Genomic DNA, 19602 nt, shown 5'->3' with positions numbered 1-19602 from the left:
CCTCAAGATAACTGTGAAGTAACATACAAATGTAATTCTTGTGCATCTATTGTTACTTTAGGTGGTGTAGTTTCAGAATCTGACGGGTGCCGCTTTGGCACCCTGAGCATTTCTTTTTTCAATGACATAAGCCATGCCCATAGAAAACTAGTTAGATTTCCTTATACAGGGAGTGCAGAATTATTAGGCAAATGAGTATGTTGACCACATTACCCTCTCTATGCATGTTGGCCTACTCCAAGCTGCATAGGCTTGAAAGCCTCCTACCAATTAAGCATACCAGGTGATGTGCATCTCTGTAATGAAAAGGGGTGTGGTCTAATGACATCAACACCCTATATCAGGTGTGCAAAATTATTAGGCAACTTCCTTTCCTTTGGCAAAATGGGTCAGAAGAGGGATTTGACGGACTCAGAAAAGTCAAAAATAGTGACATATATTCCAAAGGGATGGAGCACTCTTAAAATTGGCCAGCTTTTGAAGCGTGACCATCGAACAATCAAGTGCTTCATTCAAAATAGTCAACAGGGTCGCAAGAAGCGCGTTGAAAAAAAAAGGCGCAAACTAACTGCCCGTGAACTGAGGAAAGTCAAGCGTGAAGCTGCCAAGATGCCACTCGCCACCAGTTTTGCCATATTTCAGAGCTGCAACATCACTGGAGTGTCAAAAAGCACAAGGTGTGCAATACTCAGGGACACGGCCAAGGTAACAAAGGCTGAAAAACGACCACCACTGAACAAGACACACAAGATGAAACGTCAAGACTGGGCCAAGAAGTATCACAAGACTGATTTTTCTAAGGTCTTATGGACAGATGAAATGAGAGTGAGTCTTGATGGGCCAGATGGATGGGCTCGTGGCTGGATCAGGAAAGGGCAGAGAGCTCCAGTCCGACTCAGACGCCAGCAAGGTGGAGGTGGGATACTGGTATGGGCTGGTATCATCAAAGATGAGCTTGTGGGACCTTTTCGGGTTGAGGATGGTGTCAAGCTCAACTCCCAGTCCTATTGTCAGTTTTTGGAAGACACCTTCTTCAAGCAGTGGTACAGGAAGAAGTCAGCATCCTTCAAGAAAAACATGATTTTCATGCAGGACAATGCTCCATCACACGCATCCAAGTACTCCACAGCATGGCTGGCCAGAAAGGGTCTAAAGGAAGAAAGATTAATGACGTGGCCTCCTTGTTCACCTGATCTGAACCCCATAGAAAACCTGTGGTCCCTCATCAGATGTGAGATCTACAAGGAGGGGAAACAGTACACATCTCTGAACAGTGTCTGGGAGGCTGTGGTTGCTGCTGCACGCAATGTTGATCGCAAACAGATCAAAACACTGACCGAATCCATGGATGGCAGGCTTTTGAGTGTCCTTGTAAAGAAAGGCGGCTATATTAGTCACTGATTTGTTTTTTTTGTTGTTGTTTTTGAATGCCAGCAATGTATATTAGTGAATGTTAAGTTGTTATATTGGTTTCCCTGGTGAAAATAAATGAGTGAAATGGGTATATGTTTGTTTTTTGTTAAGTTGCCTAATAATTATGCACAGTTATAGTCACCTGCACACACAGATATCCTCCTAAGATAGCTAAAACTAAGAAAGCCCTACTCCAACTTCCAAAAATACTCAGCTTTGATATTTATGAGTCTTTTGGGTTCATCAAGAACATAGTTGTTTTTCAATAATAAAACTAATCCTCAAAAATACAACTTGCCTAATAATTCTGCACTCCCTGTATGTAAACGCATGCTTCATATGAAATTACAGCTCATTGCACAAACTTCATTCATGGCAGTGACAATAGAAAATAAATTAAATAGTTCACCGTGACGCATCCTTGAGCTTTTGCCCCTTTATAATCACCTATATAACCTAAATCATCTTAACATTTGGTATTCAAACTTAACAGAGAATGTACATTTTTTATGTATACATATCACCATCAAGACCCTTTTTTTACAAGGCAGGTCTCATTCTCTGTGCATTGATGAATGGGCACAGGGGCCACAAAAAGAGTACAGAGGGCACAGGGGCCATAGAGCCCAAGTGGCTGGGACAAACTGAAACAAACCCTCACCATATTATATTACACATTCCTATTTGTGTTCAGTTGAGAAATTGAGAGTCTCCTTGTGTAAAATAAAAGCACACTTTATTGAATGTTCAATAAAAAACATCTGTAGTTTGAAACGTGGAACTCTTGTTTTAATTCACATATGTTAAGGATCTCTGGCTAGTAATACATTTTGGCATCAAGACTGACTTTAGTGTCAGCTACACACGTTTTAAAAAACACTAAAAACTATTATGTTTTGTTTCTTAGACTTTACAAAATTCTTTCAAAAGTTGCAGTTATTGTAAATGACATCATGTGGTTGCATCTGATACAGGCCAATCAATGTGCAGCATTCAACCATGTCACTTTTTCCTTGAATGCATTGAGGTAGGTGGCACCTTACATGCTCTGGAAATGTACAGTTGAAACCAGACGTTTACATATACAGAATGAATACACAAAATCATTTGTCATTCTGACATTAAATTAGACTAATTCTTCCCTGTTACAGGTCATGTAGGATTACCAAAATCAATTCCAAATGCCAAAATGATGTTCAAATCCCAGAATAATGAAAGAATTTACTTGACTTTGATGTCCTCAAGCAATTTTGAACCAGTTTGGCAGTTTGAAGGACTCGTTTCATCCTGCACATAGACTGTTTCAACCGCTGAGGTCTATTAGGCAACTACTTGGCTAGAACTGTCCATTTGAATGAACCATTTGCCACTAAGCTTTCAGTTCTTGGCAGATGTTTTGCAATTTTGCTTCAATATTTTTGCCTACATACTGCTCTGTCTTCATGATGCCATATATTTTGAAGTGCGCCAGTTTCTCCTGCAGCAAAACAATCCCATAACATGATGCTGCCACCTCCATGTTTCAAAGTTAGAACAGTGTTCTGAGGCCTACATGCAACCCTGTTTTTCTACCATAGTCATTATTTTTGGAGAAAAAAATGATGCATGCAAGCCTCAGAACACCATTCTAACTTGAAACACGGGGGTGGCAGCATCATGTTATCGGGGTTGTTTTCCAACAGGAAAATTTTGCATCTTTTGTATGTGAAAAAATATTGAAGCAACATCTCAAAACATCTGCCAAGAAGTTACCGTAAATCTTGGTGGCAAATGGGTCTTCCGAATAGACAGTGTCCACATACCGCCAAGGTGATTATTTGAAAATAACTTTGGCATTTGGAAATAATTTTGGTAATTAGAAATCACCTGCAATAGGAAATGTTTATTAAGATTTAACGTCAGAGACCAAGATGGTGAAAAATTATTTTGTGTCTGTATTAAATGTATGTAAACTACTGGTTTCCACTGCAAGTAATTTCTAATCATTTTCATAAAATAGAAAGCAATCCTGTTACACCAAGTCTGGAATGATAGAACAATGTCAATCTTGGCGGACATGCCAAGGGATCACTTTAAGAACACTCTACTCCTTGGCCGAGTAGAAGACCTGAAACGCATACAACAACAGAATGCATAAAATACACTGATCTAGACAAACAAAATGCCAAAGGGGACACTTAACTCCTTGGCCAATTAGGAGAAGACCTGAAACATAAACAACACGTAGGACATAGGGCTGTAACGATATGCATATTAAAGAATGCATAATAACAAATACATTTTGAATGAACAAAAGTCTACCTTGAAGTAGACACTTGGCCTGCACTCAAATTAGACCAAATCCATGAGTGTTTCCCAAAGCAAAGTCCATACTTGTTTTAAATGTGTTGTACGATGTGTGTAGAGGTAACTTAAGACAATTAACGCATGTGTTTGCGATGGATAGTTGTGAGGGGGTGTCACTTTATGTGTCTGAGTGCAAGAGCTCAATGGATGGTTGAGGTGCAAATCCAAGCAGGGGGATCCTGCTTGCTCCCGTGGCGAAGATGAGGATCGATGCCAGCTTTTCAGTTCCCTCGGCTATAATTTAAAAATAAGAATGAATAAATAAATAAAAACAAATGGAAATTACTTCAACAGGCATGCATCTCTACTCAACTCTCTTAAGTATGACAATATCAACGCATTCATTGTTCAGTACAGTTATCCATTCAATTCAAACTGGATGAGAGGCAAATAGAATGTATTAGTTACAAACACTGCTTGCCAGGTATCATGACTGCTAAAAAAAAGAGAAAAATTGGCGCCTTAAAAAAAGTTTTTTTTGCCAATTAAATTATTTTTAAAAAGAGAAATTAAAAGTAGAAGCACTGATACGGGGTGAACCCTCAGCTTCAGGCTATATCTAACACTGTGTTTGGTTCTAGATTGTGACTGGCTGATTTGGTGTTCCAAGCCATTGTAAATCGTGTGCAAACAGAGCCTCTACAGTACTATATATTACTCTGCAATCAAACGCAATTTTTTTTAAAATCACATTGTATAGGATAGAAAGAAAAGCAGCATCTGGTATTACCTGGGTAACCACTTACCATGTTTTGGCAGAAGATTGGTTTTTACAATACATATTTTTTTTTAAGCGTGGTTGTATTTAATGAAATCCTTTCACTTATTCATATAAACAGTTTTAGATAAGCAGTAAGCCATGTGAGTATGTGTGTTTCTGCTGTATTTAGAACGGCTTAGGGGAGTTTTATAGCATTCTGCTTCGTGACCTGCTACAACCCATTCTAAATTCAGCACAAAGACGCAGCCTCACTTGTCCCAATATACTGTAATTAGAAATATGGCTGCAATAATAATAAGAAACAGTACAAACACTACAGGTGCTTCACTGATTGACCCCAAAAAAGATATAAAATGTATGTATTAACCTTCAGCATCACATAGATAGTCACGCCAAAAAGGAATCACAGCATCTTCTGCATTCCATCTGTTGGTAGCCTCGGCAGATCGGCGAATGATGAACAGATTGTCGAGGACATCCGAGTCCAGAGTAGAAGGCACCCAGCACAGAAGAGGCCTGAAGCTTTCAGGGTAGGCTTGGATTTTGATCAAAAGTCCAAGGATTCTGAGCCCGTCACGAAATCTGTTCAAATGAAATAATAAAAAAAAAGGACTAATTTATTTATTTTTATTTTACCTTTGTTTAACCAGGGAAAACAATCACATTGCTATAGAAATCTCTTTTCCAAGTGAGCCCTGGCAGCACACATATAGGTATAGGTGAGCACACAATAGGTGAGGTAGCAGCACACAATTAACAGATTACAAAGAGACAGGATAAAAAGTATTTGTAACAAACATCTTCAGAGACAGACAAAGGAAAGAACTACATAAAAACAAGTTGAGACAGTTTGGAATTTGTAGTTATGATGAGATTTGATCCCATTGACTAAAATAAATACAGCAAGTTTGAGTGATTTTTGAATAACGTTCCACACAGTTAAAGTACAATAAATAAAAGCAGTATTGCCAAATTCTGTCTTCATAATGGGGACTTTTAATAGAGCGTAGACTATACCCTTGATTACAAAAAAAAGACTAGACTGAGGAAGCTGGCCAAGTATGGCCTTGTATACAAATAGAAGTCAATGAGCTAGTTAGAGCTAGCTAGACACGCCCTTTGCATCTCCCTCAGAGAAATGGGTTGGCAACGCGAGTTGGCAAGACCAAATGCTCTCAGAGTTTTGAAGTTGCGATAGCTAAGATAGTAGAAACTTACCTTTCAAAAGGACCACGAACCCTGTGTATGACATGAAACATCAAGAGGTCTTTAACAAGCAGTGTTTTGTCTTCCAGCCTCCGCAAGGGCCTTAAACAACCGGCACTGGCCAAATAGCCTTCCAATGGCAAGGTTGCTGCTCTGAGCTCGTCCATGGTTTCACTGTCTGCAATCTTCCAAAAAAGAAGCAAACAAAAATAACATTACGATAGACATACAACTTAATAGTTGTATGTATAGTAAAATAGTAATAATAGTAAAAAAGGGACAACAGAGAATTCACCTACTGAAGATGCTGAAGTCTTTTAGTGATTCTAAGGTTTGAGAAACTTTTTCATTTATTAGTTGGTTTAACAGTTTGGCAAAGATACGAACAGTCTAAATAGCATTGTAAAGACATGTTCAAAGATCTTTGGAATGCCACTCAACAGATTAAGCGTATTTTGGACCAAACAGGCAATCCAGAAGGCTAAAAGTATCATCAGTCAGCCTGACCATGTGTTATGCAATGAATTCACATTAATGCCCTCAGGGCGGCACTATTATTCAGTCAGCACAAAAACAATGAGGTATTCTCACTCCATCCCTGCAACCAGTAAAAGTAATGAGTAGGCACTGAGTGCACCAGCACTGCCTGATGCTTCCATGCTCTGTTCATCACTGACAGGTCAGGATGTTTGTGGGTTGTTGAGTGTGTTTTGGATGAAGTTTTAGATGGTTGATGGAAAGCCATTTGTGTCATTCAAATTAAGTTTTCTGATTCTGACAAATGAGTCTGAATGGCCATTACAAATAACCATCTTTGCTGGTGATGTTCTCTTGTGATTTATGTGTGTGTAAAATGTCAATGAGTTTCTGGGCTCCTAGGAGAACCTTGCTTCCCTCACTCAGCGCTTCAATGACAGTTTTCATGTTACAAGCCCATTTCTATCACACATCTTGATATTGCGGTAACTATGGATTTTATATATACCACGCAGTCCTAATCTATACATCTCTATTGTCCCACCACCACTCCAACCAAGACATCACCTATGCCCATCGCCCTTACTGTATGAACAGACCAAAGGCGGTAAAAGCGTCGGAAGTAATTGACTTTATATGGAAGAACAAGCTGCAAAAGGGACTCTGGCGTCAAAGCCGTCAAAAGAGAAGTTGAACTTCAGCTAAAAATATGTAATGAGCTATGACGCGGTTTGGCAGCAGCCAACGGAATGTCTACATTTTTCTAAACATGAGCTTCAGTTGGTCGTTCTCCCTGATCGAACGTTTAAGGTCAAATCTTTCGCTGCTTTTGCAGTCTCTGGTCTGTTCAAGCCAGGCGGGATTCTGCAGCTTTTTAACACTTTTACCGCCGGAGGTCTGTTCCTACAGTTAGGAACCCCACCCCACCCTCTGCTTACCTCATATCAGCAGGGAGTTTGCCAGCGAAGCCAAGCCTAATTTGGGCCTCCACATCTTTTTTATTCCATGATTTTTGAAATTCAAACCCATTCAAAATGTGGCCCATTTCATGAAGTCTTTGTTTTGCCCTGTGCTTCACAACCACAGCACTTTTAGGACCAGGCAAGAGGATGATGTCCTTGTTGAAGGTCTCGTGGTGTTGTGTCTTCACCCTGACAAAATGGCATTCATATTCAAACAACGGTTATTAAAGTTTAACCCATTAGGCTTACCGGGTTAAGAATTAAGGCCATTTAAATAAACCTGTCACTAAAGAACTAAAGGTTTAAATAGGTCTACAAGTTGAACAGTTAAAACCTAGGCTTACAACAGGACAGGCATGCCTGTGGGCACCACGAAAACTGCAGAGGGCAACTATAAGCAGTGTAGTAATTAGGATGAGCTTGTTCATTGAATTGGCAGGAACAAATCTGAGAGGGTTTTGACAGCTCTGTTTTTTGCTGAGATTAATCATGAGACTGTCTAGAATGTGTGTTCCAAATTCCAAAACTTTTTACCAGACTGTACCAGACCATAGACTGCCAAAGGCATTCCATAAGGGACAAAGGAAGGTAACAATAAGAAACAATACAAACCCTATTCGTAGCTTCGCTGTTTGGCCCTTAATAATAATAATAATAATAATAACAATAATAATAATAATAATAATTAAAACACCATCATGCCTTCTCAGCTTTGCTGCTTGGCCCCAAAAAGGCACAAGAAAAGGTGCTACAGCAGGCAGAAGCAGCTCTCTGCTCTCCTGGATGAAAGCAAGATGACGATGGCAGGTCAGTCAAGGCCAGTCATGTTAACTATTTAGGGTCTGTAAAGCTTAGCAGTAATATCTTAATAGGCTATTAGAGAAACAATGAGTGTTACTTCCTAACTGGACAGGCTGGTATCACAGAAGTATGATTGACCTGGAGTTGCATTGCATTGTTTTGGTGTTCCCTTTATTTTAGGGAGCAGTGTACAAGACCGCCCCTGTGTACCCACTACTAAAATTACACTGGTGTGTGTGTGTGTGGGGGGGGGGGTAGATGCCTTTTCAATGCATCTACCAGGGTGCCCTCTCAATGAAAGGTACTGGGCAAACTCCAGAAGGAAGAAAAAGACTTTGCTGCATGGGATTACACAGACTTTTGGAGTTTTTTAATTAATGGGGGGTAAATTGTACAGGGACAATAGTAGGGTACTGGGTCAGATTCTCTTATCCTTCCACTAATCTGCAGCAGTGTTCTCGTTGGTAAAAGACAAGGCACACGCGCAACAGCTTCGCTGCATGGTGTGGGTATATCCACAGAGACACGTGCCATAGCAAACTAGCATGTTAACATTTACCTTGACTAGCCAGCTACACAGCCAACAACTGGTCAGCTAAGTCTGATGAAAGTACATTTAAAAAGCAGTATATGAACGGCATTTAGGTAACTGTGTTAAACGACACGTAGTAGCACAGCTCCTAAGTGAAACTCTCCACACGTTTCCTCGGTGTGGTTGGTACGATCAAAGATAAAGAGTAGGTTGTGCCTTCCTACAGTTGATTGCTTATCTGCCGTAACAATTAGCTTCCACTTTAACCGAAGGAACTGATATGACTGTCCAGTATGGATTTAGACATTAGGCTATACAGTCTATGGGCCAAACACAGCGAATGTTCTCGCATTCTAATTGCTAACATTCGTAAGCAACACACGTTCCCTTTCTTTTCAGTGTATTTTTTTGGCTCAACATGGCTTAACGCAATGCACGGAGTGTAGCACCAGCCTTCCTGCTGTAAGGTTAAAGTGATGCAGGAAATGTATGTTCAAGCCAGTGGCGGCTGGTAGTCTTTCAAACAGGGGAGGCTGGTCGGTTACGATATTTCCAGATTTTAAAAGAAAAAACATCAATTTTGCCCATACTCTTGCCTCTGATCTGGCTGATTGTTGGCAGGGTCACAAACTGTGAAATAACAGGTTCTTTTGGCCCATTAGCCTACTGTCCAATATACATGATGGTGGTGTTGGGGGGGTATATTTTAACATTTTATATTTTAAAATTGTGGCATGTTGTTTAAAAATTGATCATTATTGAAAGCAGCTCTTTGTCAGGAACCTCAGCAGTAGAGCTGGGTGCCACACATTTCATTCAATGACACTTTCCCTATATTTTACTTATTTTGACTGAGAAATGTTTTATTGACAATTTTGATAACCCTTCACTTTTAATCCAGATCTGTAGTGTGAAATGTTCTCGGCTGTGTTTTTGTTTAAAAATGTTTTCCAAATTGTAGCTGTGTTTAATTCATATCCAGAAAAATATATATTCCAATATAATATACTCAGCATAAACATTTTAAATAGATTCTATATTTTTGGTCCATCCATGACATATTACTAAAGTAGCCTATTTACTGTTGTTGATGTGGGTCACTTGCTGTTAGCCAATTCACTTTCTCGTACCAGGAGAGCTGAAAGGAACGAGTATTATTCCCGACCTTTTTCACCAAGTCAATTTGAGGCGTTGGTCTACCCTCCTCTTTAATTTTAATTTTTTTCCTCGAAAGGAAGACTGGCAAATGGCTTCGCCAAAATTAAATCAGCAATGCTTGGCATCCGTGCGCAGCTTTCTTGCTAGCTGACTAGCCCCCTCAAGTTCAAGTTCAGTCACTCAAATAAACGAAATTTCTGGAACTAAGATAGCAAACTTGACAAAACTATATTTACACTTTATTTACAATGAAAATATATACAAACTAAAAAAGTTGGTAGAAACCGTATGTAATGAATGAAATTGAAATGTAAGCTGATCTCTTATAATACACCACAGCACTTGCGAATCCGCATGGGACTGAACTGAAATTCACCACTGCCTGTCTATATTTGAAACGAGCTGTCAATCAAAGAAAATATCTGGCCGCTTTCACCAATCACCAGTCTCCTCGCGGAAACTGCCATGTCCCTCCCATGTGAGGCTGGGAGTCCGTAGGCGGGCATTTTCGCAGTATTTGTCCAATAACCATCTTGCATTTTGAGATTGAAAAGCGCAGAGCTCCCAAATGCCATTGAAGCCCACTGAGGCTGCGCTGCATCGCGCTGTCACGAGGGGGAAAAACTCACGCACACATTAAAGTTATAAGGGCATTTTTAGAGGAGGCTGAGCCTCCCTCGTTGTCTTAGAGCAATCGCCCATGGTTCAAGCACATAACACGCATTTCACTGCCACATACAACACCACATAACATGTTTGATAAAACGACTTGTTTTTTAATACTCACCGCTTTCTTCTTGTTCTGGCAAAATTGCCAAAGTGTCGCTGGCTCTCATATCTCAGGCTGGAATGGGGCAGAGCCGTAGGGGGGGTTCCAGAAGGGAAGAGCCGGGCCATCTCTCTGTCCACCGTAATACCTACACCTTCAGATGAGGCGATTTTGGCAGACGAGGCGATGTTGGCCAGCTGAGGTGAGGCCAAAATCCCCCTCAGTGCAGTGATGGCTTGATTTAACGTAGCTCTACCAGCTTCGTCCATAGCCTACTGGCCCATGTGGTCTGGTGTGGATTTAGGGCACTTTTTTCCCCCCAGAGAGATGACTTCCTTTTCCACTATACTTGCTTCCGTTTCCACTATTCTTGCTCTCACATACATACATTCTCCTCTCACATAGGCATATTCTCCTGTCACATACGTACATATAAGATTACATAATTATATCGAGGGTTTGGAGCCAGAGGGGCGTAAGTCACATTTGACCAACTTTACAGGAGAGCCAAAACAAAATTTTGACCACGCTTTAATCAACAAAATTTATTTACCTTTAACCACAACATTATAGCCATAAACATACTTAAATGAGGTAGTCATTAAATAAAAATATGATATTAACATATTGAACATATTCAAAAATCTTGTAAAATCTTAAAAATATGGCAAAAAAGATAGGATATGCCTTTTGGGCACCAAACATTTCTAATGTTTTGAAAGGAAAATAGGCGTATCTGCTCATCCTTGGTTAAAAACAATGTGATTAACAAGTAATTTTTTTTTTCATTTTATTTCAAATACTGTATACAACAAACACATTCTGATGTGTTGGTCTCTCCACTTCTCTATTTAGTTTAATTGCAATGTAGCCTGGCCATTTCCTTCCTATACAAGTACACAATTCAATTCTCATCCCCCTTTTCACATCCCTTTGCTCCATTCTCATTTATGACTTCACATTTATGTCTTTCATTTCAAACACTTGAACAGTTTAACATCTACTGTACTTTCAAGCAGTTCAATTTCAGTTATCTTGTTCAGTTATCTTGTTGTTATGATTTCACTTAAGCTAGGCCTTCTAAGCCTATCTAAGCCATAGGTGTAAATGGGACATACGCCCTTTTGGCTCCAACACCGATGCCCACTTCTGAGTAAGGTCTTTGTTGTTTTGTTGTTTTATTCAATATAGGTTGATTTCTGATGTGTCTTTTCAGTACAATAAGATAGAGCTCATCAAGACCTTTCACTTGATATATAGAACTCATTTTTGCCAAAAATGCCACTTACTTCCCTCTGGCTCCAAACCCTCGATATATAGGTATATAGGCCTATATAGATATATCTATATATAGATATATAGGCCTATATAATTTTAGGGAACCCTATTGTTGGTTTGGCTTGAATTTTTGTACTTGATAGGCCTAATAACTATAAATAAAAATAAAATGTAAATAGGCTATATTTTGACTAAATTACTATTATTGAAAAAAATCTAAAGATTTTCACCAGAGATCATGACAGGAGGACAGAAAAGGGACAGTGAGATAGGGTAGCCTAGAGGGAGATGACAGGGAGAGAGAGATAGTGTAGGGTCAGGAAATGTCCCAGGCCAGACTCCAACCTGGAGTCAGTCACCCTCTATTATTGTTGTTGTCTAGAAAGAGGTGCCGCATCGTTGTATTACAAAAAGTCATGCCAGTCCTCTGTTTATTAACCTGGCCTAAATTGGCCTACAATGCTACCTTAGAAACTGTTCCAACAACTTATCTGAAGGCTATAGCTATGCTGCTTTATGATGTTCTCATTTGATTAGGCGAAACACACAGTGAGGCTGGTATTAAAATAGCCTAGCTTAACCGATAATTAGCATGCTTACCATACTGTATATTAGTGCACAATGTAAAACTTATTGACATGGACTTCCCTGTTCAGAACAGCTGTGCAACACTACAATACAGAGAGAAATAAAGAGGCGCTTTGCCTGAAAGAAATGAAGGAAAGGGAAAAGGAGGGAGGAGAAATAGGGATACAGCAATACAGCTGACTTTAGACTGAGATTAAAAGCTGCTCAGTCTCCAATGCAGACAGGTGGACTGTCTTCAAAATAAACAGAAATGCAAATGCCTAGTGATAAACAATACAAAGGAACATGGGGTGAGGCACCACCGTATATTGTGCAAGGCTTGGCTTTAGACTTTGGCATCAGTCAGTCCAGTTGAGGAGAATGTATGCAGAATCTACGTAGAGGACAATAGATGTAGATGAGAGGAGAATACACGTATGTAAGAGGAGAATATATGTATGTGAGAGGAGAATGTGTGTATGTGGGAGGAGAATGTATGTATGTGAAAGGAGAATGTATGTATGTGAGAGGAGAATGTACGTATGTGAGAGGAGAATATATGTATGTGAGAGGAGAATATATGTATGTGAGAGGAGAATGTATGCATGTGAAAGGAGAATATATGTATATGAGAGGAGAATGTACGTATGTGAGAGGAGAATATATGTATGTGAGAGGAGAATGCATACGTGTGAAAGGAGAATATATGTATGTGAGAGGAGAATGTATGTATGTGAGAGGAGAATATATGTATGTGAGAGGAGAATGTATGCATGTGAAAGGAGAATATATGTATATGAGAGGAGAATGTACGTATGTGACAGGAGAATATATGTATGTGAGAGGAGAATATATGTATGTGAGAGGAGAATGTATGTATGTGAGAGGAGAATGTATGTATGTGAGAGGACAATGTATGCATGTAAGAGAGAATATATGTATGTGAGAGGAGAATATACGTATGTGAGAGTGAGAATATATGCATGTGAGAGGAGAATGTATGCATGTGAGAGTGTCAGAATAGATAAAGTCTTATGCGGCCCCTCATACACCATTGTTTTTATTTATATTTTACACACTGTCCCAACTTTTTTTTTTTGGAAACAGGGTTATATAAAATGTGGTTTGCATCTTGCGGTAAACTCTCAAAGCCTCAAAATGTTGAATATATACATACAGTCATGAATGTCATGGCAATATAATTTCTTTCCGTGCTCTCATGGAAAGTGGTTGCATTTCTCTCCCTCTCCTCTCCCTTATCTTCCCTGCTTTGCTCCTCTCGTCTCGTCTGTCTACTGTCTATACTTTTGAGAGACTCCCTCCTCACTGCTCTCCAAACTAAAAATCATGGAATTGATAAATTGGTCTCGCAACGCAATTGACACAATTTTCTTGACGAGGAGCCTGGGTTCGGGGGAACCGGCCTGTCCTGTGGGAACGTTTGCAGCTGGCTACACGATGGATGCGTGGGAGAAGTGGCAGGTCGTGTGCCTGGCAGTTGTTTCTGTGGAGGACATTGAAGACATCTACCTATTCGGAACCATGATTACAGGTCTTTTGCTGATTGGATTAGGCATTACCCTGGTTTATCGAGGAAATCAGAAAACGGTGACAGCTGTCCAAAGCCCCACAAAGCTGCCCGACATGATTGAAGCGGTGGGCAGAGCTGTCAGCACTCAGACTGTGGCTATTCAAAACTTGAACCGCAACATGAATAATATCATGGAGAAACTTTTGGCTTTGCAAAGGAAAATGGATCGATTCAGAGACCAGAATGGACTGACAGAGTAGTTGTGTAAAAGAATGCGTCTACTCGCCCCAAGACCAAACAATCCCAATCTTATCTGCTTTCGGCCCCCTCAGACAGCACTGGCCTCGGTCAAGGCCATTGCTGGAACAACAACTCCCCCGAAGATCACTGCAGTGAGACGCTCTTGCATTCCTTCCCCCACTTCCCACGGTCACCGCTTTTTACCCCCAGTGTGACAAAGCGGGTGCACGACCAGTGCCGTCATGGCTGCAGGAACGGACGACTGCTTGCTTGCGCTGGGTTATCTCCCCCCTCCCCTGATCACCCCCTCCCCTGATCACCCCCTCACTTCTCAAGTCCCGAGTTTTCATGTTGTAAAGTGTACTTATTTTGTGCTTATGTGCTGAGGTGTTTTTTTTAATGTTCCCACACTGTACTCCCCACAGGAGCATAGTGTGGGGGTTGCTTTTTCTCCTCCCCTCTCCTCATGTTACTCTGTATTTTTTCTTTCCATCCCTGTCTTCCTGTCCTGTCTACTCCCCCTCTGTCAATTGTATGTAAGTGTATATGTACGGACGGGTTGATGGCCAATTTCGCTGGTACTTGTGACTAGTGACAATAAAGGGGTTCATTCATTCAAAATATTGGGCTTTAAGGCAGAATGATTGTACAAAATACATCTTTAATAGAAAAAAACAAGTATTTTGTGCATAGGATTTAATTTATTTTGGGTTTTCAACATAGGGTCAAAATTAGATATACAGGGTCAAAAATGTACATATGCCCACTTAGATTATTAATTCAGTGGTGCTGAAAGTTCCAAACTGTGTTTTAACTTGCCAAATAAGTTCATGTTCATAATCATGGTTGACTACAGCTTGTAGCTTCTCTATGCCAGCATAAAGAGTTGGTTTACACATCAAATTGACCAACAAAAATATTTGGCAAGTAAAATGAAAGTCCAAGGAGCTTAGTGCAGATCTCAGAAAGAGAATCACAGATCCTCCCAAGAAGAATGGTCGAATATCCAACTAAAATTGTGCCAGAAATTTGTTGAAAGCTACCAAAAGCATCTGGTCAAAGTGAAATTTCATAAGTGACATTTAACCAAATATTAGGTGTGCTATATGTAATTTTTTTGCCTTGTATATATAATTTTGATACTGTGTTGATTTCAGAAAACAAAAAGAAATAAATTAAAAACTTGTGCACCAAATTCTTGGGTTTATTTCCTCTAAAACTTGTATGTTGTACATTCTACATATTCTGCCTCAGAAAAAGAACAGTTCAGAAAAATCATTGAAAGTCCACTGTTGTCATGACATTCATGTCCATGATGACATTCATGTCTGTGCATGGAAACTTCTAATTACATATGAATGCTCAGAAGATGCTGGAATAGTCGCAGAATTTGTGTTGACCGTACAAACAAATTGCAACTTATAGAAGTCATAATTCATTCAAACAGGATAAGCACTTTCTGAGTTCATAAAAGGATGCATCAGAATTCATATTTTCTCTTTTTTGATATCTTGGATATAGTTAACTTTATCTCATAAATATGTCAATCAAATATGATTATTAAACCTATTTTTTGACATTTTTATTAATTTCAGGCTGGAAAAGGTCAACAAAAATTTGGAAATGCATTTATTAATGAAACACTGCAATTGTTAATGAAACTGTACTGCATATATATATATATATATATATATATATATATATATATATATATATATATATATATATATATGTGATGTATCTATTAATGAAACTTTTATCTACTTAAAATAGTCAAACATTTTATCAAATAAATTTGTGAAACCCGTAAAAGAATTTTGAGAAATTAAAAAAATAATATTAATTAGACCATTTTCATGGGTAATATACCACTTTGCTTTAATCCACATTTAACATGGATAACTAGCAATACAATAGGCATTTAACAGATTTCATTAACTGTCATGTATAACAATGTCCTGGTAGAGAGGAACGAGTTTGGGAATTCAACAACAAACCTAAAATCTAGTACCAAGTTACATGCTTGGTAAAAAAAAATAGGCTTGAATTTGCTTTGCTTACAAACGTCTGTGAAGATTCTCAGTCATCCAGGTCATAGTAAACTGTGGGTGGTGAAAGAGAGCAACTGGACTTGCTTGAAGATTCTTGAAGACCTCTCATCCGAAAGGCTTCTTCAGTTCTGTCTGACTAATAGGGAGTATCAGGTATTTATCCTCTCATGGATGAAAAGCAATCCTAAGGTGTCGTTGAGTCATCCTGTTGATGTGGGTCACTGGGGGCTGGGTGTGAATGGCCTAGAGAGTCGTTGGGGTGATCGATGGATTGTTGGTTCTCTCTGTCCTCCTGTGAGTCACTGAAAACAGCTGGGTTTTTGGTGTGCATTCAGTTGTCTGGGGAGTGTGCCACGGACTGCATTGTACGTGGCTGATAAATGGTGTCTTAGACCTTCACCTCTGTTCAGTGATGGTCGTTCCAAGTTGACAAAAAATGGCTTCTTTAACTCCTTGCTCATACCAGCGATCCTCTCTGGTAGCCAGAGAGGATCGTTGGTATGAGCAAGGAGTAGAGAGGATCGTTGGTATGAGCAAGGAGTTAAAGAAGCCATTTTTGTCAACCTGGAACGACAATCACTGAACAGAGGTGGTGGTCCAAGACACCATTTATCAGCCACCTACAATGCAGTCCTTGGCACACTTCCCAGACAACTGAATGCACACCAAAAACCCAGCTGTTTTCAGTGACTCACAGGAGGACAGAGAGAACCAACAATCCATTGATCACCCCAACGACTCTCTAGGCTGTTCAAACCCAGCCCCCAGTGACCCACACCAACAGGATGACTCAACGACACCTTAGGATTGCTTTTCATCCATGAGAGGATAAATACCTGATACTCACTATTGTCAGACAGAACTGAAGAAGCCTTTCGGATGAAAGGTGAAATGTCTTCAAGAATCTTCAAGCAAGTCCAGTTGCTCTCTTTTACTACCCACAGTTTGCTTACAAACAAAAGTGTAAAATCATATGCTTCAGTGATCAACAATGGATATGATTTAGAACTTTATGATTTAGGGGAAAAACAGCTTTATAAATTCAAGATTGTGTCTGAAATAAGTCATTATTAAGTACATGAAAATGAAGTGATCACATGACTTCCATCACAGGGAAGCAGATAAAAGTCACTTAATTCAAACAGGATAGCCACTTACTGAGCTCATAACAGGGTGCATCAGAATATTTTCATTATTATTTTAACATGAAAACTTTTTAACTAAAATATGTGTATTGTCTATTAGTGGCATTATTTGTATGAGCACCAAATGATGCATTTCATAGCCAGTAGAAGCAGAAATGCTATTTTACGCTGCTGACTGTGAGACAAAGCGGATCCTCTGAGAGTACAGTAGGTCAGTGAAGTAGAGCACCAGGTTAGCAAAGGTGAACACTGCCACCACCAGCTTGCTGTCCCATGGGCACTTTCCGTGGGGGCAATCATCTGGTCGTCCAGGAGAGCTATACTTCTTATCAAAACTGAAGACAGGCCACACCACAGCAGCACTCATGTACAGCAGGACTGCCAGGAAGGTGTATATAATCACAAAGCGGTCAAAGGGCAGCCTCAGAACTATAGTCCTCCCCGAGACAGTCAGGACCACCACCACCACTGTGATGGCAAAGCATAGACTGTAGACCACTACACAGTACTGTGTGGGAATGTGGCGATGATACTCACTGTCGTTTGCCAGAGCACCAAAGATGATGCAAGCAATGAAGGCCTGAACTACCTTGAGCAGGCCTGACATAGTGGCCATGTAACCCACCACATGGCCTGGCTTGGCCCGTGTGAGGAAGACCTCGGCACCATAGGCAAGAGAACAGATGCTGGAGCATACAGTAACAGCAATGCGGTAGTTGCGCACTTCACAGCCTTCAGCCGGGCAATCACTGCCGAGGAAGAACACAGGGTACACGACAGAAGCTGTGATGTACATCAATGTGGCAAGCATGGCAAAGGCCACAGTGAAATTGTCCCAGGAGATGGGCACGCAGCCATGCAGGCGAACCACATCAAGCACAAAGATAATCAATGTCATGGCAAAACAGAAGCACCACACAAACATGCAGAAGGTACCATAGCTGGCACTGAAGCCTGCGCTGTGAGTCACTAAAGCCATGATGGTGCAACCCAATATCAGTTGCGATATGCGAGCCATACCCAGTAAAGACAGCACTGCTTCTCGGTTTAGGTAGTGACCTCCATAGGGATCCATGAGCAATCCTCGTGGTGCAGTCTGGATGGATTGAAACAGCTCTTCTTGTAGACTCTTTAAGGCTCTTCTTGTAGATTTACTGTGCCTCCACACACGACTCCACAGCCTCGCCCTGTGTCCAGCTCTTTTTTTAGATGCCCTTTAATTACCAACCTCCCTCAGTGCTTTCCTGCCACACTTTGTGATCTGGTGTGTAGGGTCAGATTTTTAGTCCTTGTATCGCATTTGCTTGTAAACATGAATAATTTTTACTGAAAGACCTTAAAATAACTTGTATTTTAATATATTGATATGTAAAATTGCCATTTCTTTACTTTTAAAAAAGAAAATATATTCAGTACCTTTGACTCTATGTTGATAGAAATGAATGTAGAGTATTCATGATGTTCACCATATTTATGCTCAGTACCTTTGGTATAAAAAAAAAGCTTCATCTGCCAACTTCAAGATTTTTTTCAATGTAGTTCCCCTTAAAAATAAGACGATTGCTCCTCAAGTTTCTTATCCATGCCAATGAAGAGTTCCAGAAAGAGTGGATGAAATGCCTTTCAAAAATTTTAGGAAGATAGAAGAAAAATGTCTCAATTTTTTCTGAGCCTTGTTTCTGTGTCTGCCTTTCTCCTTCTAACTCTTCTACTTGAACTGCTAGGAAAAGTAGACAACTGTTGTACCAAGTTTTACCACACCAGCTCTATAAATAGGAACATATGTCTCTGTCAGGCAAATGTGTATGCAGGGCAGGGATGTGGTTTTGTCTGTGTAGAGACTAGAGGACTACATTTATGTCTTCTAGAGAACTGGTTCATGCACATAAAAACATATGTAACCTTTGCAGTAGCACAAGGAATATTGAAAATTGGCAAAAAAAATATTGAGATGCAAAATAGATTGCTTCCTTGTAAAAGGGAAGAGGTGTCCTACAGGCACATCAGAAAGTAAAGTCTTTTCAAACTTGTTTCTCTAAATTGAAAAGTGTCTGTAGAGGAAAGGGTTAGTAAACTGGAACTATGCAGTGGACATAAACATCTACCACCTTATTTATAAATACACTTTGCAGCAGGATTTCAACACTAGCCATTCATTTTTGATTAAAGTGAAAAATCACATACATTTCACATGTAATCTTGAATAATATGTGATCCCATGTGAAAAACACGTGGTTGCATTTTTATACTATGCAGGTTAAAATGATTTTCTTCACATTATTTTCTTTGCAAGGATATTATTTCAGTCACAATACCATATAGTTTGCATGCTTTGAATATCTATAGTTAACATAGCATTTTAAATCTATTAATATGTTTACATGCTAGCTAATTAGCAACCCCAT

At 39.8% G+C, this 19602-nt stretch overlaps 1 protein-coding gene across 2 annotated transcripts; it reads right to left on the bottom strand.

The window, feature by feature from the left end:
• Positions 1–17041: 17041 nt before the first annotated feature.
• Positions 17042–18895, bottom strand: LOC132869226 (myeloid-associated differentiation marker-like protein 2). 2 transcript variants are annotated; one of them, XM_060902565.1, is made up of 2 exons: positions 18614–18895; positions 17042–18458 (listed from the first exon to the last, which is right to left on the bottom strand). In XM_060902565.1, exon 2 carries the CDS (start codon positions 18270–18272, stop codon positions 17361–17363), a length of 912 nt encoding a protein of 303 aa, XP_060758548.1. In that variant the 5' UTR covers positions 18273–18458; positions 18614–18895; the 3' UTR covers positions 17042–17360. The 2 variants fall into 2 exon arrangements, with proteins under 2 accessions (XP_060758548.1, XP_060758549.1); XM_060902566.1 differs by having other exon boundaries at positions 18682–18895.
• Between the last annotated feature and the right edge of the window lie 707 nt (positions 18896–19602).

The sequence above is a fragment of the Neoarius graeffei genome, chromosome 20 (genome assembly GCF_027579695.1).
Source record: "Neoarius graeffei isolate fNeoGra1 chromosome 20, fNeoGra1.pri, whole genome shotgun sequence".
Lineage (NCBI taxonomy): Eukaryota > Metazoa > Chordata > Actinopteri > Siluriformes > Ariidae > Neoarius > Neoarius graeffei.
Note: the sequence above shows the minus strand (reverse complement) of the source record. Positions and strands in the feature narration are given on the sequence as shown.